This window comes from Leucoraja erinacea, chromosome 2, assembly GCF_028641065.1.
Source record: "Leucoraja erinacea ecotype New England chromosome 2, Leri_hhj_1, whole genome shotgun sequence".
NCBI lineage: Eukaryota > Metazoa > Chordata > Chondrichthyes > Rajiformes > Rajidae > Leucoraja > Leucoraja erinaceus.
The window spans coordinates 5,258,205-5,270,565 of record NC_073378.1 but is presented as its reverse complement, the minus strand read 5'-3'; the positions used below and the strand labels follow the sequence as shown (position 1 = coordinate 5,270,565).

General features: G+C 45.0%; 1 protein-coding gene across 1 annotated transcript in view; it reads right to left on the bottom strand.

Moving 5' to 3' along the window:
- Positions 1-698: 698 nt before the first annotated feature.
- The window catches only part of LOC129706695 (E3 ubiquitin-protein ligase znrf2-like), a 135,664-nt gene continuing 124,001 nt past the window's right edge, over positions 699-12,361 (bottom strand). Inside the window, exon 2 of the mRNA XM_055651099.1 lies at positions 699-1,852. Coding sequence (XP_055507074.1) covers positions 1,614-1,852 — 239 coding nt within the window. The 3' untranslated portion in view covers positions 699-1,613. The remainder of the gene's footprint in view (positions 1,853-12,361) is intronic.

The window sequence follows — 12,361 nt, the reverse complement described above, 5'->3', positions numbered from 1 at the left end:
TATCATATATTTAGGTACACATTGAATGGCGGTGCTGGCTCAAAGGGCCGAATGGCTTACTCCTGCACCTATTGTCTATTGTCTAGCCCTCTTGTAACATTTGTACCCCGGGACATTGACCTTCCCAGTCCTGTCCTTCCCTCAGCCACAATTCTGTAATAGCGATAATATCCCTGTCTCATGTTCCTATCCATTCCGAGTTTATCTGCCTTACCTGTCAGGCATCTTATATTAAAAGAAATACAGTTTAAACCATCATATTTTCTTCACTCTCTGCCATTATCCTGCCTGTCCTGTCTATGGAACTTTCTCTCATTCATTTCTGTATTTACTTTTACCTTCTCATTTACTGTACCCCACTACTGCCCCCAGGTTCCACCCCTGCCAGACTAGCTTAAACCCTCCCGAGTAGCTCTGGCCAATCACCCCGCCAAGATATTGGTACCCCTCAGGTTCAGGTGCGACCCATCCTTCTTGTACAGGTCCCCTCTGCTCCAAAGGAGATATCGATGGTCCCGCACCAGCTTCTGAGCCACACATTCATCTTTCCCAGATTTTTATTCTTACTCTCACTGGCATGTAGTACTGGAAGTTATCCAGAGATTACCTTCCTTGAGGGCCCGCTTTGTAATATCCTTCCTAACACCTCACAGTCACTCTGGGGAACCCCATAAACAAGACGATAGTCGTTCTGTGCCATTTTATCATCACTTTCTAAAACCAGGGTCTTACCTGAATAATTTGTTCATAAACAGGAGCAGCGGTAATACCGGAATAATCTTAGGATTAATGGTTTTGCAAAGCACATAGAAACATAGAAACATAGAAATTAGGTGCAGGAGTAGGCCATTCAGCCCTTCGAGCCTGCACCGCCATTCAATATGATCATAGCTGATCATCCAACTCAGTATCCTGTACCTGCCTTCTCTCCATACCCCCTGATCCCTTTAGCCACAAGGGCCACATCTAACTCCCTCTTAAATATAGCCAATGAACTGTGGCCTCAACTACCTTCTGCGGCAGAGAATTCCAGAGATTCACCACTCTCTGTGTGAAAAAGGTTTTCCTCATCTCGATCCTAAAAGATTTCCCCCTTATCCTTAAACTGTTACCCCTGGTTCTGGACTTCCCCAACATCGGGAACAATCTTCCTGCATCTAGCCTGTCCAACCCCTTAAGAATTTTTGTAAGTTTCTATAAGATCCCCCCTCAATCTTCTAAATTCTAGCGAGTGCAAACCGAGTCTATCCAGTCTTTCTTCATATGAAAGTCCTGACATCCCTGGAATCAGTCTGGTGAACCTTCTCTGTACTCCCTCTATGGCAAGAATGTCTTTCCTCAGATTAGGAGACCAAAACGGTGTATATCTGAGCCACATGTCCAAGGCAGGAACAATTCCATATAGCTAACAGCCCCAATGTACAAAACCAGCAGTCCTGTGTTAAAGTCCACAGGCTCCACATTTTTGGAGCTCTAGAAGTCCCAGCAAGAGGCCGCCAACTCCATAATGTTAGGCCGCAGTGCGGACGGAGATACGACACAAACAAAGTTGCATCTCCGTCGAGGAAAGATATAAGAAAAGTTACCCCCACCATCCCCTACATAATACAAAACTAAAGATAAACTAACACATACATTTTACAACAAACTAAAAACACAAAGAAGGAAAAGAAAGACCATTGACGAGGCAGCCATCGTGCGGCGCCCGCTATATATAAGATCACAATGAGTGCGCTCAACAAAATTAACTCCTTACCATTATAGGTCACCCTTGGTTTGGTCAGGCATATTACAAGGTGCAAGTCCATTTCGTCCGTGGAAACAAACTTTAAGCACACTGGACACTTGAAACCTGGTTTAAAAAAAGCAAGAAAAACAAAGAATTAATTAAATGCAATAAAAATTTAGATCAATGCAGAGAATCTATACACTTTGCAAAAACGCTTTCATACATTGGGTCGGACATTGCGGGCAGGTTAGGTACATCGATCCTGGTGGCAGTGCAGACTCCCTAATTTAGAGATCAGATATTGAGATAAGTGGTAGGAGGATTTTGTCGTGCAACCATCTAAACAATTACATTAACCATATAACAAAACCATATAACAATTACAGCACGGAAACAGGCCATCTCGGCCCTACAAGTCCATGCCGAACAACTTTTTTCCCTTAGTCCCACCTGCCTGCACTCATACCATAACCCTCCATTCCCTTCTCATCCATATGCCTATCCAATTTATTTTTAATGACATTCATGACATTGCAGGCCAACGGCAAATAGAGTCATAGTGTGTAAACAGGCCCTTTGGCCCAACTTGCCCAAGCCGACTAAAGACTTGTCCCATCTGCCTGCGTTTGGCCCATATCCTTCGAAACCTGTGCTATCCATTATAAATCTTTGTATGGCATGTACCAAGTCAGAATTGGCTCAGATTCAAATATAAACTTTATTAGTGTAACTTTTTGGCCGATGTGCCAATAAGCCTTTTTGACCACCCCATCTGCCTGTGAGTCCACCTTCAAGGGACCATGCACCTGCACTCCTAGATGTTTAATACTAATCATGTATTTGTCATTAAGAATATAAAAATAAGGGAGAATCTATGGTTTTAATATAAAGATCGAATAATAGTTGCACTACTTAACCAAATATCCCCTTTGTCCGTAACCACACCACCTGAAGTTTACTTTGGCCTCGATTCCCGTTGAGCATTGCCAATGGGTAGCTTGTAATTTATGTTACATGAGTCTTGGCAAAACAAAAGATTCGTCATTTTCTCAAGGCCACGGAAGAAAAAACAGCAGAGCAGTGTTAGTTTACGCACATAACAAAAAGGTCATTTTAAAAGAGCAATGTCAGCTGAAACTTCGACTCAGTTAATGATTGATAAACATTTTTTACATTTTGCCAAGCGCCAAACTATCTGAACTTAGAAAACATGAATGTGTTTAAAAGAAGCGCCTATTTTATCTGTATATGGATATTGTTACTCTTCAAGCACATACATGTTGACAGACTACTCAATAACATCTATACCCAAGCAAAAGTTGCTAATGATCTTTGAACATTCACAAAAAATCCTCTCCCACAAACCTTTAAGGGCCTGTCCCACTTACGTGTCCTTGGCACGCAAATTACCCGACCTCGTGGTCGCGTTGAGGCTTACGGGCATCGTATGGCTGCGCGGGGCCGGTCCCACTGAGAAGTGCGGAGGGGTATGTAGTTGTGCGCGACATCGTGCGGGGCTCCGAAAATTTTGTAGTGAACAAAATCTTCGCGCGCCAACGGCCTGTCGCGTAACTGACGGCCAAGGTGGGACAGGCCCAAGACCCTGGCGTGACGCAACGTCTCACCTCCAACAGCAGCAGAAGCAGGCAAACGATCGCCAAACTCAGCCTGGGGCTCACGGCCGTTGCGGTCCAGATCCGCCCCCACTTCTACTCCCAGACCGGGGCCAAGAAAATTGAAGATGGACACAAAACACTGTGGAGGAGTCGCCAGAAACTAAGTTCTCCAGAGATGCAGGGCCTGGGGACTTTAACACCGTGAAGCCCGCGTTCTCCGGTAAGAAGCGGCCCACTCAGGAACTCCCCCTTGCCGCTGAGTGTTCCGATCCATCCCCGACGTCGGAGTTTCGATCATCCCGGCGCGAGGGCTTTGGACATCGGATCGTCTGCAGCGGCAAACTGCGGAGGGTTCAAAGGCCCCAACCACGGGTGAACAAAGGAGAAAGATGACTGAACGTTATTGTCTTCCATCACAGTGAGGAATGTGGATTCCACTGTGGTGGATGTTTATGTTAAATTTTATTTGATGTGGTATTTTCACTTAGTATGGCTGAATGGCAACTACAAATTTCACTGGAGCTTAATTGGTTAAGTGACAATAAATGCGAACTTGAACTTGAACTTGGTTTCAAGAGATTCACTGAAAATTAACACACGCAGTTTCAGCTTGCAAATGGTAAGACACATGATATGTTGGCCTTTAAATATAAGAAAACTTGAGGATAAAAATAGAGGCCTCATGATCCAATTATGCAGACTGGAGCCTTGATGAGACTGCATTTGAAATATTTTGCCCTATCTAAGGAAGGATGCATTTGTGATGATTCACGATATGATTCCTGAAAACTACATTCTGACCTCAGTATCTCCCTATTTTAACTATTGTACTTGAGTTTGACGATTGCATTTCTGTATGGTGTATCTGATCTGTTTGTATAACATACAAATCAGAGCTTTTCATTGGACCTTGGGACATGAGAAAATAAGAAACCTAAACCTAAAGCACTAGTCTAGTCTAGTGATACAGCATGGAAGCTGGCCATTCGGCCCATCAAATTCATAGCATCCGACAATCACTCTGTACACTAGTTCTATCTTACAATAGACACAAAAAGCTGGAGTAACGCAGCAGGGCAGGCAGCATCTCTGGAGAGAAGGAATGGGTGACGTTTCGGGTCAAGACCCTTCTTCAGACTATCCTACACACTAGGGACAATTTACAGAAGCCAATGCATCTGCAAGTCTTTGGAATGCGGGAGGAGACTGAAGCACCCTCAGAGAACCCACTCGGTCACAGAGAGAACGTATGAACTCCAAACAGACAGCACCCGTAGTCAGGGTTGAACCCCGGTCTCTGGTGCTGTAAGGCAGCAACTCTACCGCTGCGCCACTGTGCCGCCCACAAAAGGAAGCGCAAAGAGTATTAAGTCTTGAAATATTAGAGATGTGCATATTGAAATGTACAGAGTCCTTAAGAGGTAGATGCAGAGAAATGTCCCTGAGTTTTTAGAACTAGAGTTGATAATTACAAAGTAAAGGGCCAGCTGTACACAACAGAGATGAGAGGAAATCCTTCAATGTCTGTCGAGCTTCCTTAAACACTACACCTCCCAACTGTAAAGGGCCAGTCCCACCAGCATGCGATTGCATGCGCCTAGTGCGACAAACGTGGTGGCTTGAGGCGTACAGACTCGCGGGGCCGGTCCCACTTCCAACTGCGGAGCCGTCTGGAGTGGTGCAGGGCTGGTCCCGACACCATACTCACCAATCAGCTGGGCAGGAGGCGGGCCGACTGAATTTGGACGTCGCATGGCGTTGGGCGGTTACGTTATCATGCAACGGCACGCCGGGCGGTGATGTCATCACGCAACGCCACGCGCTAGGCGACAGCGTCAAGACGCTGCGTATGACGTCAAGACGCTGCGTATGACGTCAAGATGCTGCGTATGCCCGTCGAGACGCTGCGTACGTTGTCGAGATGCTGCGTACGGCCTCAATGCGGCTCTGGGCTGACAGGCCGTTGCCGCGCGGGATTTTTGGACAGTGTCAGTTTTTCAGAGCCCCGCACGATGTCGGGACCAGCTCCGCACAACTCCATACGGCTCCGGCGATCGAAGTGGGACCAGCCCCGTGAGGCCGTACGGCTCAAGCGACCACGTTAGGTCGCGCTTGCCGCATGCAGTCGCATGCTGATGGGACAGGCCCTTAAATCCCTCCATCCTACGCAGCGGATAAGTAGTGACAGCAAAAACTGGCGCAGCCAATCCAAGCACGCCCACTTGTGTTTCTTCTGGTGACAAAACACACACGGCATGTCTAGAAATTCAGATGGAAGTCAGCACGCAAGAACAAAACATCCGTTAAAAAAAACCCCCGGCAATCAATGTTTGACAGGGTGGAAGAAGTGAGAAGAGAATCAAAAATATTGTGCCATTCACAGTATCATTCTTCCTAGCATAGATCTCACCACTTTGTGTGGCTTTTTTTTTCACCCAAGCTTTTTAAGTTCTGCACAATCCGAGTTCCCTAAATATATACAGTATAGCATTAATTTTCTTCAGGAGAATTCTGCTGGGTTAAAATGGTGATCGTTTTTTTTTTAATTCCCATTATATTCACAATATTATGCTTATCAATTGCTCTTCCCTCAACCTCTATCAATCCTCCAGTTCTGATCCAGAAGACCACACATAGTCTTGGCATGGATCCGCATTTCACAGCCTCCTCTGGCTTTTCATTGATCGCATTATAGCTCATCTTTGCCAATTGACAACAGCTGATAACTGTGGATAAACATTCACAATTGTAACTATTAACTTGGCCAAATATTTAATGATAACTGGCAGTTATAGATGCAATGTTGATTAGAATAAGTCACTGTATGTTGACAATGGGCCAAATCGAGGTGGCTAAGGGTGGCATTTCCAAACAGAACCACCAGTACACAGCTACATCTGGGTAAATGCGATCTGGTCTTACACATCCTTGCCTAAGTCAGGCCAAACAGAATTCAAAGTTTTAGTTTTTCGTTTTAGAGAAACAGGCCCTTTGTCCCACAGAGTCCGCACCGACCAGCGATCCCCGCACACTGGCACTGTCCTACGCACAGGAGGGACAATTTTACACATACACCAAGCCAATTAACCTACAAACACGTACGTCTTTGGTGTGTGGGAGCAAACAGAAGATCTCGGGGAAAACCCACGCAGGTCACGGGGAGAACGTACAAACTCCTTACGGACAAGCACCCGTAGTCAGGATCCAACCGGGGTCTCTGGCGCTGTAAGGTAGCAGTTCTACCGCTACGACACCCTAAAACATCCGGGCAGATGCAGCCACATTTGTCATTCCTCTCCGTTGATGGACTCCATCACAGAGCAGCAAAGAGCATGATCATGCAGGGATTCCCTGCCATTATGCTGGTGAATTGACATTTGCGATTCAAATTCCACCAGTGCTGGCACACATTTAGAATTCCCATTCCAATAAGGAATCCCTAACTAATTCAGCACTGAAGCAATTGAGTCCAGGCATCTGTGAGGGATTCAGAGACAGATCGGTTTGTGCTAGCAATGGATGTAACAGAGGTGTGGAGATTAAATTAAAGAGTTTTCTAATGGAGAAGGGTTTGGGGTCAGGGATGACCCAACAGCAGTTGAGCTGCTACACCTAACGAGATTTAGAAACATAGAAACATAGAAAATAGGTGCAGGAGTAGGCAATTCGGCCCTTCCAGCCTGCACCACCATTCAATATGATCATGGCTTCTCACCCAACTCAGTATCCCATCCCTGCCTTCTCTCCATACCCCCTGATCCCTTTAGCCACAAGGGCCACATCTAACTCTCTCTTAAATATAGCCAATGAACTGGCCTCAACTACCTTCTGTGGCAGAGAGTTCCAGAGATTCACCACTCTCTGCGTGAAAAATGTTTTTCTCATCTCGGTTATAGAGATTAAAGATGTTCCCAAATGAAGACATTGAAGAGAAAAGGAAAGTTGAAGTCAGGGCTATGGGCACTTTAGGTAGATGAAGCTCGATGCCAGTTCTAAAAAGGGTGGCACAGCGGTAGAGTTGCTGCCTTACAACAGCAGGGAACCGGGTTCAATCCTGACTACGGGTGCTGTCTGTATGGAGTTTATACAGTGTGTACGATAGTGTTAGTGTACGGAGGTCGCTGGTCGGCGCTGGCTCGGAGGGCCGAAGTGCCTGTTTCCGTGCTGTATCTCTTAAGTCTATAATCCAAAAAGGCAGTAGGAAACATATGAGTAAATAATATGTTTAAATCTGTTGCTTGAATGGCAGGAAATGTATTATTTGGTCAGCAGTTCAGATGTTGGGAAAAGAGGAGTTAAGATCTTTTTTGGGGACGGCAGCTCAGTGAATAGACTGGACAAAGCCTGGTGGTTCTGACACTGGGAAGGATGTCAGACCAAATATTTTGTAGGGTTCAGCTTCAGTAAAGGGCCTGACCCACTTTCCCGAGCTGCTCGCGAATTCTCCCGAGTTTTCCCCTTGATTCAAACTCGGAGAATGTTCGCAGCGGGTCCGTAGGAGAACGTAGATATATCATAGTGGCTCGTTATGCCAGCCGTAGGTACTCGGGGCATTAAATGTTGCAATTTCTCTCCTCCCAACTATCATTTTACTCGTGAACATTTTTTGTCATGCTGGAAAAAACGTCCCGACTTACCTGATGCCCCGAGTACTTTCATATGAAGAAAGACTGGATAGACTCGGCTTGTACTCCCTAGAATTTAGAAGATTGAGGGGGGGTCTTATAGAAACTTACAAAATTCTTAAGGGGTTGGACAGGCTAGATGCAGGAAGATTGTTCCCGATGTTGGGGAAGTCCTGAACAAGGGGTCACACAGTTTAAGGATAAGGGGGAAATCTTTTAGGACCGAGATGAGAAAAACATTTTTCACACAGAGAGTGGTGAATCTCTGGAACTCTCTGCCACAGAAGGTAGTTGAGGCCAGTTCATTGGCTATATTTAAGAGGGAGTTAGATGTGGCCCTTGTGGCTAAAGGGATCAGGGGGTATGGAGAGAAGGCAGGTACAGGATACTGAGTTGGATGATCAGCCACGATCATATTGAATGGTGGTGCAGGCTCGAAGGGCCGAATGGCCTACTCCTGCACCTAATTAATATGTTTCGATGTTTCCATGTACCTATGGCTGACAGAACGAGCCGCTACGATATATCTACGGACTCCTACGGATGCGTTACGAACTTTCTCTGAGTTCTGAGAGCCTCCGGTAGTTTTTTCTTTGCTCGGTGTAGGCAGCTGATTCGAATGGTCCCAATTATGGTGGTCAATGAATCCATAAAGTATTCATGACTTTATGACAGAAAATAAAAGCCAATTGGTGAGATGGTCCAAGATAATAAACAATAATTGTCGAATGAGAAAAATCAACATTGGCTGTAGTTTCTCAATACGATCTCTCGGGTTCAACCAAATAATTTCCTGCCCGTTGCAAGTTGTGCAAACTCTTCCCTGGATATTTTGTGCAAGAGTATTATTAATAACGCTATGCAGAGTTACTCGTGCACAGAACACTTTGTATTTACTTTCAATTAAAATAACCTATACAGAGCAATATCAAGGTGCCTTAGAGGCGCAGGAGAACATGAACAAACAAGATAAAGACGTGGCTTGTGAGCAAAGGATAAGCCAGGAGATTAAGAGTTTAGTTTATTTTTCCACATATCAAAGAAAGGAAAGATGAAAAGGTGGTCGAGAAAACAAAAGTGGACTCTGAAAATGATTGGAGCAAATGATTAGGTGGCCGATTGGGAAAGGGGGAGATGCAGCGAGACCTGGGTGTCATGGTACACCAGTCATTGAAGGTAGGCATGCAGATGCAGCAGGCAGTAAAGAAAGCGAATGGTACGTTAGCTTTCATAGCACAAGGATTTGAGTATAGGAGCAGGGAGGTTCTATTGACGTTGTACAGGGTCTTGGTGAGACCACACCTGGAGTATTGCGTACAGGTTTGGTCTCCAAATCTGAGGAAGGACATTATTGCCATAGAGGGAGTGCAGAAAAGGTTCACCAGACTGATTCCTGGGATGTCAGGACTGTCTTATGAAGAAAGACTGGATAGACTTGGTTTATACTCTCTAGAATTTAGGAGACTGAGAGGGGATCTTATAGAAACTTACAAAATTCTTAAGGGGTTGGACAGGCTAGATGCAGGAAGATTGTTCCCGATGTGGGGGAAGTCCAGGACAAGGGGTCACAGCTTAAGGATAAGGGGGAAATCCTTTAAAACCGAGATAAGAAGAACTTTTTTCACACAGAGAGTGGTGAATCTCTGGAACTCTCTGCCATAGAGGGTAGTCGAGGCCAGTTCATTGGCTATATTTCAGAGGGAGTTAGATGTGGCCCTTGTGGCTAAGGGGATCAGGGGGTATGGAGAGAAGGCAGGTACGGGATACTGAGTTGGATGATCAGCCATGATCATATTGAATGGCGGTGCAGGCTCGAAGGGCCGAATGGCCTACTCCTGCACCTAATTTCTATGTTTCTATGTTTCTATTAGGGCGGCACGGTGGCGCAGCAGTAGAGTTGCTGCCTCACAGCGCCGGAGACCCGGGTTCGATCCTGACTATGGGCGCTGTCTGTACGGAGTTTGTACGTTCTCCCCGTGACCTGCGTGGGTTTTCTCCGAGATCTTCGGTTTCCTCCCACACTCCAAAAGACGTACAGGTTTGTAGGTTAATTGGCTTGGTAAATGTAAAAATTGTCCCTGGTGTGTGTAGGATAGTGTTAATGTGTGGAGATCGCTGGTCGGGGTGGACCCGGTGGGCCGAAGGGCCTGTTTCTACGCTGTATCTCTAAACTAAACTAAAATGAAGGAAGATGAAACAGAAATGGAACATATATACAAACATGCTAGAGCAAATTAACAAAGTTATATGTCAAATCACGCAGCAGTTGGAAGGCAATAATATTTGTATTACTTCATGTTGGGAATAGGAAACACCATAGATCAGTGGGTAGATACACAGAATGTTATAGATGAGGTTAGATTTGGTATAAAGCAGGGCACGGTCACCTTTCTGTGGAGTAACTGTGGAGTAAGGGACAGAAGTTTAGGGGTAACATGAGGGGGAACTTCTTTACTCAGAGAGTGGTAGCGGTGTGGAATGAGCTTCCAGTGGAAGTGGTGGAGGCAGGTTCATTGGTATCATTTAAAAATAAATTGGATAGGCATATGGATGAGAAGGGATTGGAGGGTTATGGTATGAGTGCAGGCAGGTGGGACTAAGGGAAAAAAAGTTGTTCAGCACGGACTTGTAGGGCCGAGATGGCCTGTTTCCGTGCTGTAATTGTTATATGGTTATATGGTTATAATTGTGACATAGCCAAGTCAAGTCACTTTTATTTCTATAGCACATTAAAAAAACAACTCTCGTTGGCCAAAGTGCTTTACATTGGTGGAGGTGCTAACGTTATACTGGTTCATAGTTTAAGTATATACATAAATACATACATGTAGCCCTCCCTCAGAGGACGTCAAGAAAGGCTTGGGAATACAGATGAGTTTTAAGTCTGGACTTAAAGGAGTCGATGGAGGGGGCAGATCTGATGGGAAGAGGGATACTGTTCCACAGTCTAGGAGCTGCAACCGCAAAGGCGCGGTCGCCCCTGAGCTTAAGCCTAGACTGCGGGATATTCAGCAGCCCCAAGTCGGCCGATCTGAGGGACCTGGAGGTGGTGTGGTGGGTAAGTAGATTTTTGATGTAGGTGGGGACATAAAGAATGGCAATGATTCACATGCTTGTGGATGCAGCTACTAATGGGGCAGACCTGCCATAAAAATGGAAAACATATGATGGTGGATCTGATCCCTTTCACCAATCATCACAAAGTTCTCCCCTTTGCATTGGCTCTCGTCCATGCCGCAACTTGACAATTGACAGACTTTTTAAATCACCCCCATGATCATCACTCTCATCTCTTTTACTTTCATTCCAAAATCTCGCTCAGATTTGAACAATCCTCCAATATTAGCTTCTGTGCTATCACCCCCACTGCCATCACTCAGTCACTGGCACCTATGCCTTCAACTCTCAAACCGCTTCAAAGGCTCCTCTGTCAACTCTTCTATCATTTCTTAGTGGGACCCAGATCCAAGTTTGATTTCTTAATACTACTGCAAAGTGTATGTGGGCGTCACCCAGTCACGTTAACAGTTGTACATACAAGTTTTCTCTACTGTTTGACTAAACTAACCAATATGTAAACCTGTAGGATGCTACATTTACATTGGATTAGAAATTGTCATTCAGTAGACAATAACGCAACAAGATGGGAAAGGGGAAGAAAATTCATTTAAAAGGAGATGAATGGCTAATAAGTTAAACTGCCCCTGCTGTGTGACACAAAGTTGTCACACAGAAGGGGCATTATTTATTTATTTTTATTTATTTATTTATTTTTTTATGATACTGCCTGTAAGGGAAATTCATTTTAGAAACATAGAAACATAGAAATTAGGTGCAGGAGTAGGCCATTCGGCCCTTCGAGCCTGCACCGCCATTCAATATGATCATGGCTGATCATCCAACTCAGTATCCCGTACCTGCCTTCTCTCCATACCCCCTGATCCACTTAGCCACAAGGGCCACATCTAACTCCCTCTTAAACATAGCCAATGAACTGGCCTCAACTAACTTCTGTGGCAGAGAGTTCCAGAGATTCACCACTCTCTGTGTGAAAAAAAGTTCTTCTCATCTCGGTCCTAAAAGATTTCCCCCTTATCCTTAATCTATGACCCCTTGTTCCGGACTTCCCCAACATCGGGAACCATCTTCCTGCATCTAGCCTGTCAAACCCCTTAAGAATTTTGTAAGTTTCTATAAGATCCCCTCTCAATCTTCTAAATTCTAGAGAGTATAAACCAAGTCTATCCAGTCTTTCTTCATAAGACAGTCCTGACATCCCAGGAATTTTGTCTCAAATTGAGACAATGACAATAAATTTGAATACAATACAATACAATACAATACAATTGTGTGAATCTTTTTTCCCGGTCTCATGATGAAGTTAACCCACA